The sequence below is a fragment of the Anas platyrhynchos genome, chromosome 3, assembly GCF_047663525.1.
Source record: "Anas platyrhynchos isolate ZD024472 breed Pekin duck chromosome 3, IASCAAS_PekinDuck_T2T, whole genome shotgun sequence".
Classification (NCBI taxonomy): domain Eukaryota; kingdom Metazoa; phylum Chordata; class Aves; order Anseriformes; family Anatidae; genus Anas; species Anas platyrhynchos.
Window position 1 is genome coordinate 51,660,383 of NC_092589.1, and position 27,882 is coordinate 51,688,264.

At 37.1% G+C, this 27,882-nt stretch overlaps 1 protein-coding gene across 4 annotated transcripts in view; it reads right to left on the reverse strand.

Annotated features, from left to right (window-relative positions):
• Positions 1–27,357, reverse strand: part of SHPRH (SNF2 histone linker PHD RING helicase) — a 44,636-nt gene extending 17,279 nt beyond the window's left edge. For 2 of the 4 annotated variants that reach the window (XM_027454310.3, XM_027454308.3), the window contains exons 1-22: positions 27,218–27,357; positions 26,741–26,818; positions 25,070–25,743; positions 24,525–24,654; positions 22,426–22,644; positions 21,990–22,068; positions 21,070–21,220; positions 20,204–20,309; positions 19,292–19,548; positions 18,196–18,891; positions 14,593–14,844; positions 13,729–13,807; positions 12,633–12,796; positions 12,292–12,548; positions 10,281–10,402; positions 8,732–8,820; positions 6,959–7,048; positions 5,760–5,867; positions 4,612–4,754; positions 2,775–2,948; positions 2,158–2,220; positions 928–1,153 (exon numbers count right to left, since the gene is read on the reverse strand). In XM_027454310.3, the coding sequence (XP_027310111.2) occupies positions 928–1,153; positions 2,158–2,220; positions 2,775–2,948; positions 4,612–4,754; positions 5,760–5,867; positions 6,959–7,048; positions 8,732–8,820; positions 10,281–10,402; positions 12,292–12,548; positions 12,633–12,796; positions 13,729–13,807; positions 14,593–14,844; positions 18,196–18,891; positions 19,292–19,548; positions 20,204–20,309; positions 21,070–21,220; positions 21,990–22,068; positions 22,426–22,644; positions 24,525–24,654; positions 25,070–25,711 (4,047 nt within the window). In that variant the 5' untranslated portion in view covers positions 25,712–25,743; positions 26,741–26,818; positions 27,218–27,357. Of the gene's footprint in view, positions 1–927; positions 1,154–2,157; positions 2,221–2,774; positions 2,949–4,611; positions 4,755–5,759; positions 5,868–6,958; positions 7,049–8,731; positions 8,821–10,280; positions 10,403–12,291; positions 12,549–12,632; positions 12,797–13,728; positions 13,808–14,592; positions 14,845–18,195; positions 18,892–19,291; positions 19,549–20,203; positions 20,310–21,069; positions 21,221–21,989; positions 22,069–22,425; positions 22,645–24,524; positions 24,655–25,069; positions 25,744–26,441; positions 26,499–26,740; positions 26,819–27,217 lie in introns of all 4 variants that reach the window. The other 2 variants (XM_038176791.2, XM_027454309.3) reach the window with 2 other exon arrangements.
• Positions 27,358–27,882: the final 525 nt, after the last annotated feature.

Sequence of the window (27,882 nt, forward strand, 5' to 3'; positions counted from 1 at the left end):
CTTGAAGGTGAAGTATGTTTTAAATAAATGCTAATGGTCTTGACAAAAGAACAGACAAGCACAGGGTGAAGATTAAATCAGATTCAGATCTCCCAAGTAAAAGGAAATGCTGACTTTCTACAAAAGAAACGTCTTGGACTGGAAGTATACTACGCATACAAATTGATGTTATATTATTTCTAAATTACTGATAATACCATAAAATATGCCTTCCCAAGCTTTCCACAATTTAATTACTATATCAAAAACTTCAGTGATGCAAATGCCAAAAATTATTATTATTTTTTTTAATCAAAAATGAAAAGGATAACTATCTGAAAGAAAACACTTGATTATATCTAGGCTATAAGATAGGATGATACCCTTGTATGCAAAAGTTCTTCCCCTATCTCCAACACTGGTATTTACTGCAAGGACACCGAGACATGCCAGAACGCATGAAGAAAGCCACATTATGCTCCAGCAGTTCCCTCTGATCCAAAGAATGGCAGACTAATATTCTAGGTTACATTGCATGGCAAAAAAGATCCAGGATAAAAAAAAGCGTATGAAGGGACGTCTATAGCTAGCACAAGATTGAAGGTTAACTGAATTACAGAATTGACCAACTGATTTGCTGTCTTGCTACGTTCTGATTTAACTAAGCAGAAAAACACATTTAATTGTATCTAGATACTATCCTAACAGATGCAATTACAGTGCTTACTAAATTGCTTATTTGCCAGTACAGATCTTTTAGATGTCCTTAAACCATATATAAACCATTTTAAATCAAATCATGTAATAATCACCACAAAAATGTTTTGTGTATACAAACTAATTTCAGAAGCGCAATTTAAATATTTGTTCATATGCAGCTTAAATCTGCATGTATTACTTATAATATTTCTTTATTTCTATATTTCTTTATCATCTCATTTGCTGTACCTTATATTCCTTTTTCCATGCTTCAAAGAGTTCCAGAAATATGCTACCTTCTTCAGTTAGCTTAACATCCATCCGGTGAGCTTTAGCAAAGGAGAGAATAGCTTTCAGGGCACGCTCAGTTTCACTGGTTGCCCACAGTCCTCTACTTGTGGTGGGCAAACGGTCATCAACTAGCCCTTCTTCATCTTCTATCATCTCTTCAAATATAGCCATTTGGCCTTTAACACTTAAAAATAAAGCCAACAAGGTATTACTGATTTAGAATTCCACATCAGTTTCTACTATTCATCCTATATTTCAGCCTTCTAATATTTGATTAAAGGAAAAAAAACAAACTAAACAAATACAGACAAATGTTTTGCTACTTGGTTTCAAATTACTGTACAGGCCATTTTGTCAGCTGAAAATCATTAACAGCTTTTTGTAAGATGCTTACACATTTTAATTATCTTTCAGTAGTTAACAATTCTAGAATGTCACATTCAATTAAAAAATGTAACTCTGACTTCTTTAATCAGTAAGAGTTAATCAAATTCTGATGCAAAATATAATGCAATGCATTGCACTGTTTAAGAACAGTGCAGCTTCCCAGATACCTTCTTAATAAACAATGCCAATTCAGAAAACACCCCAATGTTTCCTAGTGATTCCAACGATCCTAACAGAGCTCCCACTAGGGAAGACATTCCAAATGTTTTCTCAAGTGACATTAAGATTTTCAAATCTAGCTTTGATGCTGTAAGGGATATGAGATAAAAGTCAAGAAGGATTCAGAGGACCTATGCCTCACTACTGTTCACTACGTATATTCCTTTCACACCATGGATTGGTGCAACCTTTCCTTCAGATCACAGCTGCATTCAGGTCTGAAGTCTCCTCCCTCATTGTGGCTTAAGTCAAATTGTCTTACTTTGAGTTATACAGAAAAATATCAGTGAAAGGGTATGGCATTACACCACGTATTTACACAAGCTCTTTCTGAACACTTCAACACTTCACACATACTGCCAATTATAGCAGCCTGAGAAAGAGTGGCATGTATTTGTTCTTTGTACACAACTTCTTCAAATGAATTTTACATAGAAAATTTAACCTAATGAAATTGCTATCAAGACCCCAAGCAAGAAGTTTTAATTTGTTCAAAGTATTTCAGAAAACTGTAAGCACAAAATACAAAACAATCCAACTTTTTCTTTTTGAAGTGAAAAAATTATATAGCTATGAACTTACGTCTGAGAAAAGAGTTTCGACTCATATTCTGTGAACAGCTCATCAGCCTTACAGAAGACACAGCTGCAGTATAGGAGATTGAAAACAAAACTACTCAGAATTTGATCAGAAACCACAATAATTCCTGTAATTCTTAATTCTAATACTTTAAAAAACTACACAAAGTCCTTAAAAAGAGCAGTTTAAGTCTTATATGTACATGCAATATAATATCTGACAGCAAAAGGTTTCATAAGCATAAAATAATTTTATCATTCTATAAAGTTCTTCACTGACTGGGTGGTCAGGGTCCACAGGGAAGTGATCACAGCATCACGCCAGTCATTGCTCAAGCAGCATCTGGACAATGCTCTTGGACATACAGTTTAACTCTTAGGTTGTCTTGTGTTTAAGATAGAAGTTGGACTTGATGACCCTTATGGGTCCCTTCCAATTCAGAATATTCTACAGTTCTATAAAAATGAAGGTCATGATTCTAACAACTGAACCTGTATTGTCTGTGTACATAGAACCACAAAATTGAGAACAAAATTAAGACCATAATCTCTTCTCTTATTTTGAATAAAGCAAAAATTGTGTAATACATCTAAAATATATTTTAGATTCTCCAGACATACTTGTTAAGTGGCAGTCTAACAGGTCGCAAATGGCAGATAGTGGCAGCCTCAATAACCTGCTTTGAGGGAGGGCCTTCTAAGTTTTTCACTGCTTCTCTTACAATCTTCTGAAACTTCTTCACTTCATCCAGCTGGGTTGTGAGTAGGTATTGAAGACCTCTGCAGTCACGGAATCTGATTTGAAGAAAAAGGGAAAAAATAGCACACTGAGTCATCAAATTCAAATTTAATTCAGTATTTTTGAGAAATAATAATTTCCTAAAAATGTCCTAAATCTTAGCTGTCATTCTTGATTAGACTGGGGATGTGAGGACTACCAAAGTACTTCCTATATCATGTTTTTCCTGTGGGCAGAGGTCCTTTACTGAGAGCGTGCTGTTCATACAGGGTCTAGTATTCACATGCAAGACGAATGTTTTACAAGACTGTGCTTCTACACCATAAGGGGAGTTTGAGTCAAAACATGCCTTTCCTAAAGTGAGTAGAAAAGAGCACAAGTTTATCAACACTACTGAAGCTTGGTTTTTAAAGTGACCTAGTTAAGCAATAAATATTTTAAACTAAAATAGATGAGTTTGCCTGACCAGGTAGCTTGAAAATACACATGTATTGCAATCACAGGTTTGTAAAACTCCCACATTATCCCCTGGATTAACCATCTCTAATACTCAATGACAGTTTACCATTTGTTGCTTCCACCACTGACTGTTAGGAAATGCTAGACACTATCAATTTTTTATTGCACATGCTAAAATACATTAAATAGGAAATTAAGTTCTTTCTCTCCCTGAGAGCGCAGGCCTTGCTCACCCTTAAAATACAACTGCTCAGAGGAGAACTTACTGTTTTCTACATTTATCTATACCTAACATGAATGGACAGAGAAGACCAAGCCAAACTTTTCTTAAAGGCGCATGGTGGAAGGACAACAGAGAACAGACACAAGATGCAACAGAGGAAACACTAACTGCACAGAAGGATATTTATTTTTCATTGAGTGGGTCAAATACTGGAACAGACTCCACAAAGAGGCTATAGCATCTCCCTCCTTGGAGGTATTCTAAATCTAACAGAACAACTTCCCGGGCAACTTGGTCAATCTAAGTCTCTGAGCATGGGTCTCAATTTGTGAGCAAGAGCTTGTGCTAGGTAACTTCCAGATGTTCCTCCAAATCATTATACTGTAATAGCACACCAAAAAAAACCGGAATTGTTACATCAAAGTATCACACCATTACTAATAACTTCTTGATCTGATTTTCTGTATCAGAAATTCCACTCAAAACAAGCACAGTAAAGAGTAGCTATTATGACAATTTGTTTGCATAATATTAACCCATAAAGCACTTCTTCACACATTTAGAATTCGGAAGTACTGCTGTTTAACATGAAATCAACCCAAAATTCATTCCTCTAAAGACAATGATGCTATTTTATGTTGTTACACAAGGAATTCCTGATATAGTCTGTCCACTTCCCTTTTCTGAGAGTCATTTTCTTTTAGAGGTTACCCAAATTTAATGTAATAAACTTGGGATCTTTCTTAACAAGCAGTTGCTAAAAAACACTAAAACAACCGTATATAATAGAAAGGAAAGTTTTAAAGAATGGAAAGTTTTAAAGAATGCTTGTCTAGGAGAAAACTAATTCTCCTACTTTCCTTTTCAAGTCTTCTATCTAGCTCTGATTTCTTGAACTGTTTTTGAAACTTAATTGCAGTCCAGATGTTCTGAAGCACAAGTGCCTGCTACTAAACTGCAGCTGTTAGCACAAAGTGATCGGAAGACTTGAAAAGACTTAACTGTATTCATTAGCCTACTTTAGCTAGTTCTCTTACTTTTCTGCCATGGAGAGTTTACTTGTCTGCTGTTTGTAGTTGCTGGTTATTTCATTTTGCACACGTTGAACAAGTTCCTCATCAATGGCATACTGTATTGCAGTCTGGATGACATCTAACCACCATGGAGAACCAGAATGTATCTGTATGCAAAAGAACAGGTTATCTATGAACATTCAACAACCAGTAAGTTTACTCTTTGCAGCAGAGGCTTATTCTGCTCTCTAGGCCACGCTTAAACAACACAACCTGGTAAATTCCGTGGAAAGAAAGCAGAAGATGAGCATATGCTTAGAAAATACCCAATGAGTACATGGATTGAGAAATTTTGTAAAACCCCATCTTCTTCCACACCTTGAAATTGCTTCAGTAGAGTCAGATTTTCTTAGGCCATATACACAGAATACCCATGTAAAAGGTATCATAATCAATTCAAAGTGTGCTCTATAAAAGAGGAAAGGAACATTTCAAAGAAAGCAAGTTATCTGTGAAATTAATGAAGAATAACACTGAAGTGAGCTTATGATTTTTAAAGGCGAAAATACTGGAAAGATTACTTCTTTACATGTATGTGCTGTATGACCCCATTTCTGTATTAGTTCTTTACTATTTTAACAAGCAGCATTTCACCTCAGGCGTTCATTAATTTGTTTGGTTTGTACCTTCCCAAGAAACGTGAATAGTCACCTTGAATTTAGCCTTACACCCAATGACTAAATGCATGTCAAAAAAGAACAGTTCCTTCAGAAGTAACAAGTAATCTGATACACTAGAGAAACATTTCAAGCCAAAACCTCTACCTCATTGACTTAAAATCAATGTGAAACTGTTAACGTAAGAATCAAGCACAGTGCTAAACTTTACTAGAACCATTTCACCATTATTATATGCTTCTCTTTTTAGTCATCCATTCATTGAGCACTGTGAACCTCTTTGTGCGGGGATCACAGTATATTTGGGGGCTCCGTTTTTTGTGTGTGTGTGTGTATATGAATATACGCACACTGCTGAAGTTCCATTTGAAACAGGCCTTCAAAGAAGTATTAGAGATAATAGGTAGCTGAAGGTCTGGATAAAAAAGTAAACATAAAATTAAGATAAATTTAAATAAATTAAAAAAAAAGACTAAATATGTAAGAGGTACCTGCCTTTCTCTGGAGCTCCCGAATGGTCTGGAAAACTGGTTGTAAAGCCTGATGGGCTTCTGCAACTTCTGCATTTGATTTACTCATATAATGCTGCCGAAGTTGTTCTGCCTGTATGGAAGTAGGAGTTTATATTATGTACAACTCTTATTTATGAGGTATAAAAATGCAACATCTCCTCAGCTACCATAATGCTTTAGAATGGCTATCTACCTAAATGCTACTCACCTTTGTTCTTGAGCAATATTTAGACTTAATTTTTCCCTCTAGAATTTATTAGTAAGCCCCCCCCAAAACATTCAAAGACAAATTATTACATGATGTTAACCACGCGATTTTGCTTTTGGACAGGCCCAAATAACACACTAGAAATACAACACATTATAAGAGGAGTTGGAATGCCACATACTCCTTAATTCTCTCTACATTGTTTTAGGATCTTTCTATTGTTTAGCTTCAACACAATGTATTTCAATCTGAGAACCACACAATTGACTTTTACTTTACCTACATATAGAATTTATCAATAAAAATACCAAGAAAGGTTTAAATTGTATTATATTTGTGGGCATCACTCTTGTTTTTTTTCCTCCAATAAAAATTATTCCTGAGAGTGAAAACCATTTATGACATGCAGGTGTCTCTGATATAACCTGTACAAGATTATTTGATATTTTAAAAACTGATCAACAGAAATCTTGTTTCTTACTATTAACATGCACACACATCTTTTACCATTACAATCTGATATCACTAGATACCTTTATTTAGTGCATTTTAATGGTGTGTTTAAATTGTTTCTTCTGTTTGCTACTATCAAAACAATTATATTACTGCTACAGGTGGAAGTTAGTTACCAGAAACAGACCAGACTCATAGGGATTTGAATGAGCTGCTGGCAGAAGATTGTTTTTTATAGCAATTTCTGCTTTATATTTGTAAGCAAAAGCCACATTTTCCAATCCTCTTCAGATCAATGTCAGGAAAATGTGATAATTAAATTGCTTGATTTTTAAGGCAATAAAAAAATGAGCACAATTTCTATTAAGTTACTATGAAACTAGAAACATTTCTATTGACTAACCTGAAAGAAAATGCCCACAGTTAACTTGAAAACTGTGGTTAGAGAAAAATATTAAAGGATAAAAAAAATAAAAAGATACTCTTAAAAACGTATTTATATAAAAATGAACAAGATTCACCTCTTCTGCAAGTCGGCTATCACGCAAAGTTGGAGGAATTCCTGTGTGCTTTCCCAACAATTCCATCAAATTGTGTGTAGAATGAAGTCTCTAAACATACCAAAAAAAAAAGTCAGTGGTAGTCACAAAAAAAAAATAGATTGCTGATTAAGCTTTTCCTGTCACAGTTATTGCAATGAAGTCTTATGGCAAGAAATTAGTACTCCATTAAAGCATTAGTGTCTTTTTTTTTTTTTTTAAACCCCTATATTAATCTGGAAGCATATAATGATAAACATTGTTTTCATCATTTTACTGAGGTGGGAAGTGAAACAAGTTAAAAAGACCTTCAACACCTCTTAGCAAGTCTTCAGATTCTGTCCAGCACTCACCCTCATAATTAAAACTGCCCGTAACTATTATGTAAAACAAGTTGCTTTTTTTAATAGTACATTCTTTTGTAAATCTTTCAGAACATCATATGGAGAAGTCATTTAGCATACTAAAACGAAAGAGAATGTAAGGAAAAAAAAAACACCTCTCTCGAACACTTCAACTATTTTACTATTTTCTTTTCTTTTTTTTTTTTTTTTTTAAACTTTTCAGGGGAAAAAACCAACTTCATTACTTCAAAGCAACTCTATTCTTCTTATTCTAGGTTCACCTTATATATCCCAAACCAGTCTACTAATGTTATGTTGCCTGCGTATTCCATTAATGTATTTTTATAACCTCCACGATTATGCATGATCTTATGCCTTCCTCACCTCCTTGACTCACTCCACCATTGCCCTATCAATACATCAGCCAGTAAAGAGCACTAACCTGCAGTGGTTTGCCATTTTCTTAGAGTCAAAGCTACACAACTGGGAAGCACTCAACAGAAGTAGTTTTATTACCTAAAGTCAATATTAGGCGGTGCACATTTTGAGGAAAATATTTACTTTATATATCATTCAGTAAAACAGCTTCATTAACAACGTTGTCACAAGTAGCTTAACAAGTTTATGCTAATATGCTAACTGAAAAATGCCTCAATTTCACAAACAAGGAATATCAAAGCAGCACAATGGAGGCATCAAATGACCACATACAAGATTAGCAATCAAAGAGTAACTTAATGGAAAAAAGTAAAGTAAAGAAATATACAGATCACTTCTTATTTATCTGTCATTAGCATTTTAAATATCTTGTTATGATTAAAAGAATTCTGGTAAATTTAAAACTGATAGTTCTTGAATTAACTGTTACACAGTTTATTTATCAGGAAAATATATTCATACTTTTATATAGTATTCAAAAATATATCCATATTTTTCCTGAAAAAAATAATAGATTTTTTTTTGTGTTTTAATGCTATTTGAGGTCATCTACAGTGCAATGATTTTATTATTCTCTATCACTTGGCACATTAATATCACTCCTATTGCCAACCCAGCATCCTATATTTGCACTAGTCTGCAAAATAATACCATTAATGTGAACAGTCACAGTCACATACACAAGCCTAGAAAGTCAGCTTGTTAAGTTTAGTACAGAACAGCAGGTGGAGATCATACACTGCTTCTGGGATATCGTTATGACTGAGAAGCAAAAGCTTTTTAGAAACATGGTAGGTTTTAGAAAAAGACAAATGAAGGTCACTAGACAGATTCCTATCTAAAGACTGATGCCAGCTGGCTGAAAGAGTCATTCACCACACCACTTGGGAGAAAGAAAAGTTTAACCTGTTAATTTAAATCTAGATTATTCCAATTCTTAGTCATGTCTATTTACGTTTTAATCTTTACTCACTTGCAAGGAATCTGTTTTGAGCTTTTCTTTGTGCTCTTCAGAAGAACGTAACACTTCTCTGTAAAGCTCTGCAGCCAATGCATATTCTTCTGGATTTAAAAAAAGTAAACAAAACAAGAACATTTACATATACAAATTGAGTTGGTCTTCAAATATCCAGACATCACTTGCAATAAACGAAGAGGTTTTCAGACAAGCTGTATATTTGTTCATCTTCAAGCAAATCTTCCCTATTCATTCTCCCTGCTCTAAAATGGGAAAAGATACAGTGTTGAATCTTACAGGCTAAAGCAGTTTCTAAGTTAAGTATATTACATGATCGTCAGATCTATAAACTTCTTGATCTTAAAAATATCCATCCACGGTTGTGTATGTCAAAAAAAACATCTCAAATGTCACACTAAAAACCCACCATCTACAACTCATTGCAAGAATATATTACTAAATTTGCACTGCACATATGTTACTCACTCTTCCAGAGTCCTAACAACACATGCACAGAAAAGTTTCATCATACTTTAGAAATGTAAAAGTAATTACATACACGTAGGGATCATAACCGTAGATGTAAGGTACCAACATAACAATCACTTCTCAGAAAACAGATTACATAAATTGATTTAAGAAGATATGCAAAATTGAAGTTGCACACATGAAAATAGCAGCATTTAAAAAAAATATTTCCTTTTCTCTCACCTGATAAAAAATTACTTAACCAGCAATACAGTCTTAGAAGACTCTTAAAATGGGGAAAGTACAAGGACATGAAATATATAAAAACAAGAAGTAAAAAAAAAAAAAAAATCACTTCCCCACATATATAGAAACGTAACAGGAATAAGATTTGTTCTTTCTTACACTGGAACAGTTGCAAACTGTAAGGGTTGTGCAATATACTATTGTTGTAACAGGACAAAAGTTACGTGCTGAATTTGCAAGGACTCAACAATGAGGCTTGTCAAGCGTTTTTTGGAAGATTTCTTGACTTGCCAGTACTTTTAGTTGGTTTAGCAGTGACAACAATTTCTTTAACTCACCTGGAATTTATGGCAAGTTTTTTAAACAACTTTTGTTTTACAATCAAGGCTTTCTTTCCCCTTTTAATTCAGACAAAAATCAACATTGAAAAATTTGTGATGCCTGCTGTACAGCTCAAACCACTAAACAAAAGCACAGACGCTAAAATGCAGCCAAGTAATTCCACATTCATTGTGGAATTTTATGTGGAAGGGAACACAAAGGCAGGCCTGAAATTATTATTAGTATACTAATAAAATAAGGCAGCAGAATAAGTACAAGTGTGATTTCTTATCCTCCCAGTACAAACAGATGGTATAACTAAGAAAGAACACAAAACAGGAAAGCCAGAAATACCGAGGCACCTCAAAGACACCACACTACATCTATTCTCTCCTCCCTTGACTAGGAGGAGTGCTGGTCTTGTTATAAACACTTTTACAAGCTTATTTTCCCAAGTTTCTTTTCATTAAGTCTTTTCCATAATAAGCCTACTAAAAGGAGTAAATATACTACAGCCACCCAGTCTTACCTTTAATGATATGGATACCAGCTAAGCCATTAAGAGCACACACCAACTGTCGGTGAGCTTCCTCACACTCTGTTCTACATTTCTTCTGCAGGGATGTTAGCAGTTCTTCCATGGTCATGGTGCTGGAATAGAGAGCAAGTGGCTCAAATTTGAAACAAAACCATAATGCTACAGAAGTTAAACTGTCATGCTGTGCAGCATGAAATACTATGTTACATACATGCAACATACTCTGCAAATGTTTACCAGAGATTAAAAAAATAAGAAGCCAACAAAAAAACTTTTTCCAACAGACTTCTTCCAGGCAGAGATTTACTCTAACTTAAGTACATCAAGATACTGACAACTCCTAAAAATAGGGAGAGATAAAACAAGAGGAAAAATAGAACCAGGTAAAGTAATCCTTCACGGGGCAAAATATGTTGCTCCTTCTGTTACAATAGAGAACTGGAAACAACCAAAAATAGACCTCGTGTCACTACAAGCTGAGAGAACAAAATGAGAAATGAAAACAGCCACGAGAGACTACATTTCTCCCCTTCATCACCAACCTAAACATGCAGAATGGATGAAATATTGAGGTAAGTGGAAAATACATGGAATGAAAACAGTAAAGATTAGCAAGCACAACTTCCCTTTCTTTCTAGACTTCCTTTTCTACATTTGTTTGTAATATTTGTAATTATTGTGAGGAATTTAATTAGAAGTGAAATAGCTGAACAGAAAAATAAAGGAAGGAGGAGATGAGAGGGAGAAGCAAAGAAGGAAGCATGAAGGGTAGCTTGGAATAAGGGATAAAGAATCCAGGCAGGAAGAAGACTGATGCAAAGAGATAGGAAAGTAAACTGCAGCAGCAGTCTACATCCAACCTGAGGCTGCTTCTATGACCAGCTGCTGCTGTGAGACCAGATACAACCCTGCTCGCTGGAACTGTGCCAAAATCAATGCAGTACACTAAGCTGTCCCCAGCATGCTCAGCTCAGTTTTACGTTTCATTTGCGCTCTGCTGGCTAATTTCAATGCAAATAATGTAGGGGTTTGTGGGAACATTGCTTTCTCCCATGTTTGACTACTTACTACCACACTGGTAGAATGTGAGATAAAGTGGTATAGCACAGTGCCTACTATTGGTCCCTGCTGAAACAGCTGGAAAGTCATCTACAGCTGCTTAGGCACACTTAAAGTGCCCTGTATGAGAAACAGAAAGGAGTAGGATAAAAAACTTCATAAAAGGATGGAAATAAACGTAATAAAATAGATGAACAAAAGCAAGAAACAACAGAAGCAACACGGCTAGTGCTAAAGTTTATGTTTTTCCCTCTTTTTAACTTATGAATAAAACAACACAAGCAGTGCTCTGATATTCTGGAAGAGAAACACCTTGTTTTCTCAAAGTCCATTTAATTGCACAAAAAAGAAGTAACTATGTTTCACAAAGAGTAGTGGCAACAGGCTTTAGGTCTAACAAAGGCTGGGACCAAACTGGTGTATTTGTAGGGCTTCTGTGCGAAGGGTGATCTTGAAAGCATGCAAGAGGGGGAAAGAAAGATTTGAACAGCTTTCAAGTTTTGATATATATTTACTAGCTGTGCAACCTCACGTTAAAAAAATTTGATTTAAAGAACTATTCCATTAGTTCATTGTTCTCATTTATGAAAGTGAGTTTTGTAAGACATGAAGAAATTTGGTGGGCTTGTCTGAAACTGAAAAAGAGTATATTTTGTTTCACAGTACATTTGTCACCTGCAACACCCTAGCATGCAACAGTGTCAAAGTTAAAGTGTTGCTGCATTATCACTCAGCACTAATGTTTCTTTAGCACAAGAATTACGGGCTCCTCTACTGCATATCATTCAACTTCTGTTGTCAGAGCTTGGTGTGACAAAGTTGCATGGTTAACTTATGAAGTTTAAAAGTGAGGTTTACAGCTGTACAAAATACTGCATCATTAGGCACAACTAAAGGTTTGCTTTGGATAAAGCAAACCATTAAGGAAGTGATAAAAATTCACCTTTTCTGTAATGGCAAGAACTCTCCCCGAACAGCTTGTGGATGACAGCAGGCCTGCCTCAACCGCAGCAAAGGGTACAGAATGGATGTCACAGTCCTTCTATCTAGGCTGCTAAGCTTAAGAGTCCAATCTGAAATCTTCCTGAGTTTTGCCAACGCATCCTGGCAGCACACCTCGTGCTGGCGATGATAGAAGTGTCTCTCCACAGGAGAAAAGTGAAGCCAGTGCACGTTTTCTGTCTGAGGCGGGATTTGAATCTGCAATTAAAAAATAAGTAATTTGCAAATAAAATTATTGATATATCTTCTTCAGAAATTTTAAAACCAAAACCTCTCTCTTACTTGGTCAATCACATCTTTCTTTGCTGATCTCCACATTATCTTGGCAATTAAACTGTAGAGAGGACGGGGATTTTTCCTACAATAAGGTTGATATAAAAGCTGGTCCCACCAATGTTTGACCCAGTAAGGATCAATTCCAAGAAAAAGAACCAATCCATACAGATCTGCCAAGAAAAGAAAATGTTTTAATACTTCAGAATATGCCTCCAAAAAAAAGTTAGCTTCCACAGAAATGTTACCATATATAAAGCAAAGACATTTGAGTGATTATCTTTTCTACTTGATTTCTGGTCATTCCTTCACAAAAACAGTTAACTGGAGGCAGGGGACTGGGTGAGGGGAGGGAAGAGTCTCTCCTTTAGTTACCTGTTGATTTTTATTGAACTTGCTGGAATATCACAAGGTGTCTCTCAACCAGCTAATTTCAAGTTTAGTAGAACAAACTGATGAATTTAAACCTACTCAGAGCAGGGGTGAGAGGCAGAAAGTACATGATTGCATATGGTTAGCTAGGTCTGCCAGTTTTTCCTACAATAATATTGCTCAGTATCATTACTTTACAGCCTGCTGGGCACCTTCTGTTGCCCACTATCCTAAAAGTGGCTGCAATTCAGAAGACTTTCACTTTTCTACTACAGCAGAAGAAATTCACAAAACCCACTATTCTTGTTTTCTTACCTTGAAAGAACATAGCTTGCCAATTCTGATCAATTCAGACGCCCATCATCTTGGGGGACAAAATTTAAGGACACACTAACTTTAAGCTTGTACTCAGAACTTACTGGAGAACTACAGAAGCACATGTTTAAATGCCTGCATTGTCCACATGAGAAACAGAAATATATAATGATATCCTCAAGTTCTTGAAAACCTGGTGGCTACATTCCCTACGCTGTTGGCTTTATGATAATTCAGCTCAGAGCTGTAAGACATTCATCACATACATCACAGACCAGAGGACTTCCAAAGTCAGAATATCTCATGCATATGTCTGAATTCAGAGCAAAATTAGCAGACATTTTAAGTGCTTCAAACCCACCACCTAATTATCAGGACAAGGAAAACCCACAGCTGACACTGCTGCATAAAATCTCACCTTCTAATCCTCGCTGCACAGGAGTGCCACTGACACACCAGCGATTGATTCCACTTAAACGGAGTGCCATTTCAGCAGCCTAGAAAAACAAGATAGAATCAATGCCAGGAAAGGAAAAAACAGAGTGGAACACAGCGTGAAGACATAGGGACTTAAAAAAAAAAAAAAAAAAAAAAAAAAGCCTGCACAACTTTTGGTTTAAAAGTTTAACAAACCTTTAAGCAGCATTGGTACAATGTATTGCAAAAACATGTACAAAGTTACTGTGAGCTATTTTTAAGGTAACCAAAAGCCATATCCACTTGGAAGTAATCAAGTGCAATCAAATGTTCACAAGAGGCACAGAGTTAGCAAAAGAAACATACACAGAATGAATACTAAGGCCTATGAACCATGATGTAAGTAGCATTTTTGTCTTCCTGTCTTGGGCGAAAAGATTGGAAGAACATTAATTTTAATTATCTCCCATTGCACACCTAGAGTTTCCAGAGACACTGCAAATTATTTTAACCTCTGGATCCAGGGGACATATGCCTCTGAACCATGTCACTGAACAGCCTAGTGTCTTGTTTGAAACTATCAGACACTATATACAACATGATGACCTAGTTGTTTAAGCTGTCAGTATAGATTACGTTAAGTATTTTTTGAGCTGAATATATTTCAGTCTGCTAAAATTCCAGCAGGGGAAACAATTAATAATAATATCTCCAACAGAACATTCACTTCTAAAGAGCAAGCTACAAGGACAAATGACCTAAGCTCACCGAATGCTAGGAGCGGGGGGAGTCTTATTTAATTATTTACAATAAGCTTGTCAAAACCTTTTCAAGTTAAATAAATGCATGAGTGGGAATGTTATACCTTTGCAGTAGTACATTCAACCATTTGTGCTTCATCAAGGCAGATCCTCCACCACTCCACTGCTACTAAGGGGCTTGGGATGGCCATGTACCGCTTCTGGTTCCTGAAACGGCGCCCATCTTCACTGTTGCTGTGGGGTATGTCTACGTAGTTCAGTTCAGTGCGGAGGACATCGTATGTGGTGATAACCACCTCCTGCTCCGCCAGCATGTGTGGCTGCAAAAAGCCATGCTTCTTCACACCTTGGTATACCTACATGGATTTGCATTCAGTAGCTCATTAGCGAAGAATTAAGGTAAGAGACCTTAAAAATAAAATATACCATACATATCATGTATGGCTTAATACATGCATACTTTTAGATGTGGCCCTCATAAAATAGAAAATCATTCACAAAACCTGTATCCATGTACTAGTATGGTCAGAAAACATAAGTAATACAAAATAACAAATGAAATACATTGATGCAATTTCATGTATAATTATTTACAGCTGTACAAAACTTCAAGTATTGATTTTGTTTCCCCTTTGAAGAAAAAAGAATTTTAGAACTTGCTACAACAGTTTTGCGTACCAACAGCTATAAAAAAGATTAAATATTCTTTTATGTTGTAAGAAGTAGCATTATCCCAGTGTTATATGCTCTCTCTTCTCTCATTTACTCTAGATGTATATTACCTTTCTCCTCTCAATCCTCTCATCTACCCCCCAAAGAATTTCGTGAAAATTTCATGGAAGATTAGACAAAGACAGTAGCATGCAGTAAGATAAAACAGTTAAAAACAGAAAATAATACTCTGGGTACTGTTTTAGTTACAAAAAGTATCTCCACAGAGACTCATGACATAGAAAGAATACCCTAGTGAGAAACAGTTCTCTGTGCACCAACAGAATATTATTATAAATCTTTCATAGTGACATTTGTTGTAATATCGGAAGTAGTTTATCTCCCTCATTATTTTAAGTACAATCCTTTTGGAAACACGGAGCAGTTTCAATAAAAACTTGACAAACTAAACCAAACATTTTACTACATGCTTCCCTGTGATAGCATTTTATATCTAAAAGGCAGCTAATACGATGAGTCCCAATATACTCAGAATATCAAAGCATGTCAAAATTTCATATAACGAGTGGTATAGCAAACAATCAGTGAAATACATTTACAAAAATAGAGTTTTGTCATCCCCGGGACTTCTAGCTAAAAGTAATCATTACCAGAGCTATATAGCAATCAACTTCCCCCCCCCCCTTTCTCATAAAAAAATGATTTCTCTTGCTCCCCATTTATCTCAGGAACACTCTTTAAAATTACATGCATCCATTGCTTACTACATTTTTATAAAAAGTCATTAGCTACTTCTTACCATTCACCTAGAACTGTATGTAATGCTGAATCCCAGCATTAAATGGTTTGGTTTTCTTCTCACAGATACAGGAATATCCCCATCTTTTTAGAAAACATCTAAATTCTAGTCACATCTTCAATCAGCTAATATCCTTCTATACGTCTCTCAGTCTGTGATTACATAAACATTCTAATCAAGACAGTCTATTCTTATCTGAAGTTGTCTACAAATGCTTGGTTTTAATCACTTAAGATACCCAGTCCCTAAGGGTAACAAACTTTAATGCTCTCTTAATTCAAGCAACAAATGATTAGAAATACCAAAATTGAGGTGATGATATACAACCTCATTTGATTTTCCCCCTACTTAGCCCTTGATCTGTTTAATTTTCACTGTTAAAATTGTTATTTTCACTGTTACTATATTTTTTTTACTCCAATAATCTTGCTCTGCATTTCTGCATATAGCAACAAAGTTTTTGTCAACTGCAAGAAACTCCTGCAGAACATTTCTGTTCAGCCCCAGAACAAGAGAACGGAGCAAGTACAACCTGGCTAATGCACATGAACAAGGGAGAAAGAAAAGGAGACAGAGAAGGAGATTTAAAAAACAAAACACCGCAGCACAGAGCATGCTCACTGAAACAACTGTTAAGGAAAAATAGCTAATGAAGTCTAATGATCTCTTTGAAGCATTTGTGAACAGATTTTCTGGAGGTTTGTAACTTGGCCAAGTTTTGGTTGTTTCCACAGCAGCAGGAAAAGACAACCTGCTACAAAGCAAGACCTACTGATAAATACTAATTCCTTGTTCTTTTACACAAAATCTGTAGAATTTCCCACAGGTTATGACCAGTTGAAAGAATAAAAATCATTCACATGCAATGCAAAATCTGTTAACATGGGAGAGTCGTTCTTCTTAAAATGAAATGAATGCAGACATTTCGTTTACAGAAAAAAAAAACAACAACTTTTCATTTGAAACGGCACTGAAAGCCATTCTGGATGGCTTACAGTTGGCAGTTAAAAGAAAATGTAAACAGTGTCTTAGAATGGAAGGTGTCACAGTTTTAAAGTACTGACATTCAGTATTTAAGCTGTTCTCCTGTTACCATGTAAATCTATTTCTGACAGTTTTCATCAAAGCTGGTATAAAACTTGGACTAGGTCCTATGAAAACTGTGCAAGCTACTCATTTGTTAGCTGCCGCAATAAAGCTAGTTATCTAAGCTAGTTAGACTGCTCACACACACAACTTACTGGAGGCCTGGACAATGTACAAATGGACAATTGAAGGATAACTGAAGATATCAGATACATTCTTGGTTGTGAAGATTTCTTTTTATCAACTTACCCTTTTTCAAAATATAAAGGATCTAAGGATCAAAAAGCACCTTACCATTACAAAGGTTTTTGCTCATTAAAACTACGAAGGACAAGACTTGACTACATCATGAATCATCAAGTGGTCTGGGTTGGAAGGTACCTTAAAGATCATCTAGTTGAGACAAATAATTGAATTGAAATAAATTCAGCTTAATAAAAGACAATGCTTACCCTTGAATACTGTGACAGCTATATTAAAAATACAAAAATCCTGTATAGTCACAACTACTGTATGTGTAATTAAGTTTATTTCAATGAGAAATCAAAAGATAATACAAGGTCTCCAGACAAGCAACATACTATTCCACATCAGCCATTCTAGAGAAATGACCAAGATGTAATGGTGTAATTTTCAGTAAGCTTGAAAGCCCAAGACTGAGAAACAGAATTCCAAAGTATACCCTTTACCTACTAAACCACTTGTTTTTATCTACAAAGAAGTGAGAAACACCTGTCAGGGAGCTGCTAAGTATACAGTGAGAGTCGATACAGCTAAAAACACCTATAGGAAGGCCTTCCTAAGTTCCTCAATAATCTTTTGGAAAAAAAGACATATAGAGCATTCCCTCTTAGAAATCACGTGTTGTTGCTACTACTCAAGATTTGCTTCTGTATGATAAAGATACCTAGTTCACTGTATTGTCTCCCAATGATCAACTAACAATGAAAAAAATGAAGAACTAAACGCAGGCATCTTTCATGGAGAGAAATGTATCACGTATTGCCAAAACAGACATGATGGTCTATCAGCAAGGAATACAGAATTCTGACAAAGAAACCTCTGAACTTTACATGATACAAAGAGTCAGACAGAAAGCCCCAAGCCTTGATAAAATAACTCTCCAGAAGATGAACATATATAATCTTACCAGAACTCGAAGAGATGATGATCTCACATGTCTGTTGATCTCATCCACCCACTGATGACAAATAGAACTTGGAGAAATTATCAGAGTTGCTCCTGTAGAAACTGGTTTCATTGCCACAAGGCAGTGGGGACAGTAAAAGGGCTTGATCTTCAAATTTTCCTCTTTGTAGTTTACACATTCTGCATGCTGCCATAAAGAACATTTCAGGCACTGCACGCGAGCTTTATAGTCAACCAATCCAAGCTCACCACAGATGCATTCAAAACGATATTCAGAGGTATTAAATGGAAACACAGAACTTGCATGCTGCACACTACTGCTGGCACGTTCTTGGGAATGTGAGGATTGGTCCTTTGGGATTTCCTGTTTGATATCAGCTTTACCTTTAGGAACATCAAGATCAGGATGACTGCTAACATCACTGGAAACAAGGAGGCTGCCATGCAAGTCAAGAGACTTTGAGACCACAGCTTCCTGCTGAACATCATTCTCTTCTGCAGAGTTCTTGTGATCTACTTCAGGTGTCTTGCTGTTTTTCCTAGTTGCACAATAATCATGTTCTTCTGTGGCAATACCTACTCGTAAAGGGATTTTAAGGACATTTTCAGAAGTGACATCACTATTTTTTGATTCTTTGGTTTGAGTATTAGTATCAGTCAACTGCTTCTTCTGAGTCCTTTCTGAAGTCCTTGCTATCTACAAAGTAAAATTAAACAAGATTGTCAGACTTTTTCCTCACCTTTTTTTCTTCCTTTGGAAAGAAGACTTTAACATCAAGATATAAACACCCTATATGTTTACCAGTGTTTACCACACAACTGCAAGGTAAGAACAATGTATCTGCCAGCCCCTACAGCAGTATTTTACAAGACTCATGACAAATGTAGTTAATGTTTAGCCCCATATTTAACCTACTTATAATTTCTGCTTCCTTGTCTATGAATTCCAAAGCAAATGGTGCATTTTTTCATTTTTATAAATAAGCCAGTATCACAGAACTAGGTCACAGAGACAACTTGGTTGACTGCAGTATGCAATGGGTAGAAAGATCTGCCTTTGCACCATTCTTTGAAGTAGCTATTGAAGCAAGTTTTACCTGTTCTTTGGTTCTCTCTCGTCTCTTCTGTTCCTTGTAATTCTTTCCCAGCTTGAAAGACCCAGCCAGACCATGTCCTTTGACTTGTTCCACTACTTGTTCTGCAATTAGTTTTTCTAGAGTTCTTTTGAGAAGACGTTTATTTCTCTGTATGTCATACCTATAGACAGCACTGATATACTTAAATATTGCAATAATGGATGCTCCTTTCTTCACATTCATCTCCTTTACAGCTGCTAATACCATCACTCGTAAGCCTGCATGTATAACCAAAGCAGAAAAAAAAATACAGCTCAGACAAAATGACAGTTACCTTGGAGAACACCTATTAAAGGGACTCTGAACACTGTCTGTGATCATCTAAAAAAATCCAAAGTGTGTACAAGCAGCAGTTTTGACAATGTTTTACTTGAGGTAGTTTTATGAATCACTTTTCAGATTAGACATGCATATTTCAATACAGAGTAACCACAAAAATAACTACCTCCTAATTTTTCTTACTGAAGTTTAGAAATAAACTCTATATTTCACTTTGATGAATAAACTCTTACAAAATGACCCCCAGGTACACACAGTTCTATAGCAGACATCTGAGTTGGTAACTTTACTTTTAAACATACACAACCTTTTGTTAGAAAGGAGTATTTTGACAGGATTTCAAAGCAAAGCAATAACTACAGATCACAAATTTAAAATCCAGTGTTCATCACCTAGTCAACTGAGGAATAATATTTTTATTTTTAGATTAATCGCTTGGTTAGATCGGCTTTGCATTCCTGGTGCTAATTGATACAGCAAAAGAACCACTTCATTCTGCAAAATCACAGACTGGCCTTAAACTCACTATCAATGGTCAACACAAGAGTTATGCCAAAAGCAAAATGCATTAAGAAATTCATCAGAAATACTTACTGGGATATTGTATTTTTTCTTTCAATTTCAACTCCATTTCCCTTGTTTTTTTCTTTTTATTTCCTTCTAAAGGTTGAGGTGGAACAAAGAAGTTCACAAGCTTACCCTAAGGCAGACAACATTAAATAGTGTTATCAGCTCACATCTCTTCACAGCAATTCTGAACTTAATTTTTTCACATTTGAAAAAAAGCTTGAACTGTTAATGAAGTGCACACTCTTACGATGCACTGATCCCAGTAATTTCCTTTTTTTTTTTTTAAGTAGGTAGAATGATACCCCATTTGGCTCAGTTTTCTGGAAAATGCTGTTCAACACCCTACACTTAAACAGAAGAGCAGCCCAGCAAGCCCCTTGGGGTCTCTGCAACTTCAGAACTAAGTTGAAGGAATCTATAGCTGTAACTGACATAGATTATGGATGGGGAAAGGCAGAAGGAGAGGAAAATACATATTGTACGTACAGCCAGAAAGACAAAAATAAATAAGCAATACAGCTTGTCTAATAGATGTTTGATACTTATTAACAGAATGAAGTGAAGGGGAGAACAATTTCTGACTTAGCAGACCAAACTATAAATTCATACACTCTTGGAGCGTGTGAAAACTATTAACAGCTTAGTAACAGTGCAGTTGCCTGCTAGTCCCCTTCAACAATGGGGAATGGTATCAAATGCCACTCATGCAATCTACTCCACTATTTATGTCACCAAGTATCACATAGTAAAAAGCTAAAATTTTTACTGTACTTTAATCCAACTTTGATTCTGGATTAATATAAAACAAAGTAATAAACTCAGAGATAAAACACATTTCATTAATCTGAAAAGTAATTTCCTCATATTAAATCTTACCCTAGTTGCCTCACCTCAGGTAATGTCAGATCATCTTGCTTAATGTCTTGTCGGGTGTGAGTCAGAATAAGAGCCAACACTTCTACTGTTTTTCCAAGACCCATCTCATCTGCCAAAATACCTCCAGGCCACTGAGGTCCAGCACATGGATATTCACGGATAATACTAAAAAAAACAAGTACATTCCCAAGTGGAAAATCAGTGATTACAGAACGGTATGACAGAAGCATGTGTTCAGGAATATACACACAGCACAGTGTCAGCAAAGCAAGGGGTAGTATCTACGAATAGGTAATATCTTTTATTAGATAAACTGAGCTTGACAAAAGCTTGCAAGCTTTGAGTGTTCCAACCTGGTCAAAATTAATGTGTATGGCAGAAGGTTACCCCCACACCTCCACCCTGATAGATTTTGCTTTGCTAATCTTAGCATATTGCAACATTAGTCTACAAAAATAAAAATATATTCATATTCTGAAAATTACATACACGCAACAGGAAGAAAGCATACTAGCAAAAGATTCTGTTCTAAACAAATTTATGAGAAAAATGAAACGGAGATAATAAATGCATTAATAAAAAGCCTTATGCTGCCTCCTTCCAATGCTTTTAAAAGCTAAAGGAAGAACAGGTTGAAGCCTCCAGCGTTCTAATTTTAAAAGAACATTAATCTTATAACCAAAAACTTCCATCAAATACAAGCAGCTTTAAGAACTGTCTTCAACTTCATATTTACTTATTTTTCCATGTATTATATACTCCAATTTGCCCTTTCTTTAAAAATCAAATATATCATTGTTCTAATTCTTTAGTTGTTAACTGAAAAGCTATAATTATGGATTATCTTGTATTCTCCAGGTAAAAGCTGCCAATAAGGTTTTTCACAAAGTACAGCTTTAAGGTGTTCTCTAAAGAGGTGACCATAGAAACGTACCAGCCTGTAAATGGATTATAGTAGATTTTCACTCCATCCAGAGTGATGACCTCTCGCCATAAGAAGTGCAGTGCATTTTCTAGGGAGAAAGAGGTCATGATAGTATTACAAGGTTTCTCTATAAACAGTACTTAGAACAGTACTTAGAATTGCTTAGCCTTATTGTGACACTTAAATAAAAGAAGCAGACATTTACGTCCACCACGCTTCATGACCAACAAGCTGTATCATCTGCTGATCAGCAAAGCATATTTATCTTCTCATTTAGTGCACTACCCAAGCAACCCACTTGGGTTGCTTTTATAAGCCACACCTCTTATAAAAATAGTAATGAAATAATTAACAAAGCTTCAAATCAAACAGTAAGAAAACATTATGCTCACAATACAACACCACTTTCCTCAGTTATACAAGTTTTCCAGGCCCATATACTTGCCATTGCTTGGAGTGCCTGTGAAGTTCTCTCTGTGAAGCATCCAATTCACAGCCTCACTTTGGTACGGCCTCAGAATAGGAATTAAGGCAGGATGCTGCACATCCTCTCTCAGCAATTGGATATCCTGCTGATGGGTATGCCTTACAAAGTCGTAAAGCTCTTCGATATTTTGGCGCTCTAGTTCCATGTCTGATTCTTCTTCATCTTCCTCCAGCACATCTGTATACACCCAATCATTCAAGAGATGCATTATCAATTAACTCTTGCCAATATTTCAGTAAGTTCTGCTGCAACATACTTAGTTAAGCCATGAAAGCAAGCAAAGCAAAACATCATTTAAACATGTCACAACTGCACCTGACTCAGCTACCAGCAGTAGGAAACAAAGAACACTTTCCTAGATGCTAACATTAACACTCTACTGCCATCATGGAAATGGATATAACTGGAAAAGCTCTTCCTTCAGCATTTAGGCACAGAATGACCAGATCTTATTTATTCGATAAATACCTTCCGTTAAGTATTTCCAGCGGATAAAGAATCACAAATAACTCACATTTCAGTTTAAAATGTTCACATGGGTTGATCGACTTAGAAAAAGGGGAAAATCACAGTGGGTTGTAAAGGATTTGTTCATTTTTCATTAAATAAAGTCCTTCTTGATATGAAAACATACTGAAGAGATTTTCTGATTGTTTTTAATAAGTTTTCATGTTTCTTTTAAATTATTCATCTGTTTATAAAAATCGTAGAAGTCTAACAACATGGAATTCCCATCATATCACTGCAAGAGGTCAGACAACTCATACTTCAGAAATCATAATCCTACCTCAAGAGAAGTATGTACCCTCTAGGAGACTTAGGAAAGAAGACCTTGTACATACATATTTTCCATGAAATTTGGATATATGGGCATGCACAGAACTTATGCACTGCAGAACAAATATTTATGAAAAATGTAAGGGTCAGTATTTTAGGAAGCTGAAGTAAGATGAGGCAACAAAAGACTTACACAAGTTTTGACAGCATTTTAGGTCCCAAATAAAATCAGTACTAATAAAACCTGGGAAGAGCTGTACAACCCTACAGTTCAAATAAAGACACTAACCCTAGTTAGTATTGGAGAGAAAGCCACCTTGCAGCATTTTTCTCAGAAGACCAAAATTAAGAAGCAACTCAAGCCCAGCATAATCAGCACAAAGTGACCTTTAAGGTACATTTAAAATTATAACATCATACTGAAAAAAAAAAGAGAAAAATGATACTGGGAGGCACAACAATTAAATCAGAGTACCACTGTGACACCTCTCAAAAAAAAAAAAAAAAAGTAAATATACCTGGCACAAACACCAGCGAGCTACAGAAACTACTCCAAGGAATCCTCTCACAGAGATTCCTAACTTCATGGAAATTACAATGAAATTACCACATTTGTGAAGTGTATCTTTGATCTTTTGCACATTCATTAATGCATCTACCTATGCTTGCTTTAACTTGATATGGAATCCATGACTCCAAGTCTCAAAACCCTCTACAGGTATATTATCAGGATGAGTACACTGAGGAAAAAAAATATAAAAGCAATAGGATGGAGAGAACATCTACCTCATTTCTACATAACTTCATCAATGCAATTTTCTTTACCATTGTTTACAGTGTAAACCAAACAAAAAATCTGTTGCCATGGTTGTATTAGGCACCAAACTAGGAATAAAACTTCTGAGTTTTTTTTTTTTTTAATAAATATTTCTTAGGTAACTTTGGCCATTTACTGTAAATCTGTTCAAATAATTCACATGCATTAAAGAAATCTGCATTTACTCCCCAGATGGTAAGGTCTCAAGCTTTTATGTGCCTCAGAGCCTTATCTGTAGAGAAGGAAGATTACCATCTGTAATTTGTCCACAAGTTAATTAGCATATGATTAGTGGTCGGATACTAATACGGAAAGTTTATTACCTAATAATATTACTTAAGAAGAGAGCTGCTCTATATGGCAGGAATAACTTGCTATTTTCCTTTATATTTGAAACTACTGAAAAGAGACAATAACAAAAATAACAAGAAGTATTCATCAACATTCAACTGAATCAGATTACCTGGAATTATAAAACTATAGAACTTTTCCATGAGTTTTTGAATCAGCTGATTAGATTTTTTGGGTCTTCCACCTCCATCACTGAGAAAATCTGGTTTACTAAGCCCAGCTTCCAGAAGGTAAATTCCAACCTATGAAATGTTTAATCATTTAATTATCAGAATGCTAAGGACATTATAAATAAAAACACTGAAATTTTCATAGCCTTCTACATGAAAAACCTTAGCTACCAAGCTTTCAAAATAAACAGATGCAGACAGATTTGATAAACTTTGCCAAGGTAACAGTAAGGAAGATACAGTATGTCACAGATAAAAGCTACCTTAATTCATTTGATTAAAATGTTAGTAATGGTGCAACAGTAAAGACAGTCTTAAGAAGAAAACACACCAAAAACACTTGCAAAAGAATGCAGAAACTATGTATTTCATCACATTATAAAACTGTAAGACAGACTTCGTTGTTCAGCAGTGTTTAATCTTCCAATTCCAACAAAAAAGAAATTTTAAAACATAAACCAACAAAAATAGATATACGAATCAATACCTTTAAAGCTTGAGCCTCTGCAGGTCTTTGATAAAGGCCAATTATCTTTTTCTTTTGCAACCATCTCAAGCCTTCCAATATTTCACCACCTAAAGTTGGTTCCACCATAATAATTTGTTCATAAGCACCCAAGTATTCCTTTGTTTCGTTACTGTACTCTTCTTCGCTTTTTTTATGGACACAGACCTGCAGGTGATCATCAGAGTCTCCTCTCATTAAAGTAAAGCCCCTTTCATGGAATTCCTCAGCTAGAATCTGCTCGGAAGGATGACAAAGAGCAAATTCTCCCAACAAAGCTTTCCAGGACCCATCTGCACGGTATGGCAGGACGGTAATATTTAGCTGTACTGACACAGAAGTCAAGGTGGAATAAGAGTCTTCTTCGTCGTTAACTGTAAAAAATTTAACAGACTTTGAACCGGTGTCTTCTTTTTGACTGAGATCCTCATCAGTGCTATCATCATTTATAACAATGAAGGACGAAGAAGAAGTGCTTGGGCCTGGAACATCATCCTCATTGGTCATTTCATCATCTAATGTTATCACCTCATTTCTCCGGTCTTCATGCATATTCCAGCAGAGCTGTTTCTTCTTCACATCATCTATTTTTGATGGAGGTGCACGCTTTCGACGACTACTCATTTTGTCGTTTTTCTCGATGCTATTTTCAGACTCTGTGAGATGAATTTATATTAGTCAGTGATAAGTATTGCAAAATTAAATGTTCACACTGAAATTTGACGGTGCGGTTACTGCTAAACTTGCAAAGTTTTGGACACAGGCATATGCATTAAGAAATCTAACTGTTCAGTAGGCAGTTGTACAGACTATCTCCCGTCCCTACGCAAAAAGCTTACACAAAGCAGGATGTGAAGAATTTGTCTTGTACTACGGCTCATTCTGCCAGACAGTTACAAAGGGAGATCAACAGGAATGCTATATTTCACTACTGCTCAGAATCTTGTGGGACAGATATAGATGTAGAAGCACTGGAATCCCTCAAAGCTGGGGGTGGAGGGAGACAGCAAAAGAAACACCATAAACAAAAGTGCAGGATGTACCAGAGATTTGGAGGCGGGCGTGGGGAAGTGACAAGCAGAGTGCCCCTCCTTTTCTTCCAAAGCCTACATAGGAATGAAACTTTAAGCAAACTTAGCAGAGGACTGTCTGAAACTGCTATTACATAAAACATAGTTTAGATACTAAGGTATCAAATTTTGCCTTTAGAAGTCTCCAGTGACCGAACACTTTATTTTCCCAGGAAGTTGTGCATCCTGAGAGCTGGATATACAAACTACTTGCAGAGGAGCCCTTACTTCTGCCACCATGCATTTCAGTGAGACCAATCAGCAAACTAAATGTTTAGGCTTACTGAGTTCGACTAACTGCTAAGGTAAATCAAGATACAACTCCAGCTCCTTGCCACAACCTGGGCAAGGAACAGATTTTATAGATAAAATACTAGAAAATAAAGTCCACATGCTAAACAACATACATGAAGAACAAAATCACAGAACATTAGACTTATCCGGGAAACTAATGACTACACACTCAGGACTACATGCTCATGCTTAAGTACTCAAATAAGCACTCATCGTTTTTAAGGAAAACTATCTTTGACAGTTATAAAGATCCTCATAAGGAGCTTAAACACGGCGGCAGATTTCTTACCTCATATTACAGCGCCTTCTTTGTCACCACAACAGGAAAATATTTACACATCCACGCCGATTCAGCCTCCGCACGCAACTGTTAAGGAAACACAGACACAACCGCTACCAAAGCGCCGGGAGCCGCGAGGCAAACACCCCAAGCTCCTAATCCCAACATCCTGACGTTAACGGGCTCCTGCGGCAAGAGGGCAAGATCCCCAGAACCGCGGCTTGTTTTCAAAGTCCCGCAGGACACCGCAGCCGGCCGGCCCCGCGTTCGCTCCCCCCTCCTGAGGCCCGCGCCCCGCCGCCCCCCAGCCGGGGTCGGACCCGTGCAGGGGGCGCCCCCCGGGACGGGGCTGCCCGAGCCGAGCCCCGCCGGGACGAGGCGCTCCCCGCGGGGCCCACGGCTGGGAGGGGGCGGCCGGGCTCCCCCCGCGGCGGCGGCCAACGGCTGCCAACTGCCGCCAACGGTCGCTAACGGCCACTAACGTACCGCAGGGGCTCGCGCCCCGCCGACGTCCGGTGTGTGAGGGGGAGGGGGGGAGGCAGCCCCCGGCCCGCAGCGCAGCGGCAGCGACCTCCCGGGCACGGCGATGCGCGCGCACCCGCCCCGGCCCGGCCGGTGACCAATGGGAGGCGAGGAAGGCAGCGTTGTTCCCGCCCCCGTCCCCGCGAGCGTAACAAGGAGCGGGAGGGGGGAATGCGCGGCGCATGCGCGGTGACTCCCCGCGGCGTGAGGGGGCGGGGAAAGAGGGGTTGCCCGCAGTGGGGCGGGGCTGGGGGCGGGGCAGGAGGGAGGGCGCGGCGTCGTTGGCGGTGTGCGCAGGCGCGGGGGCAGGGTGCCAGAAAGTGCTCCAAGAGCAGGGGTGCAGGGAGGGGTTTCATCGGCAGCTGTCACCGCGTAGGGGCAGGATCAGCCCCGTGGCTGCACACAGCCCTTCAGCACATAATGTGGAAGCACTTGTCTTCCTGTGAAAGACACAGATCCACGCCTGGGGACTTGTGTTATAACAGCTCTAAATAAACAAATCAGAAAGCCATTAAAAAAAAAAAAGTTTTTTTCTTTCTTAGTCTTTACAGATCAAATCCTTAGCAAATTTCGTGGCTGATTCTCCCCCATTCTCAGCCACTCTGGAAAGGTGAGGCTCCTGTGGCCCC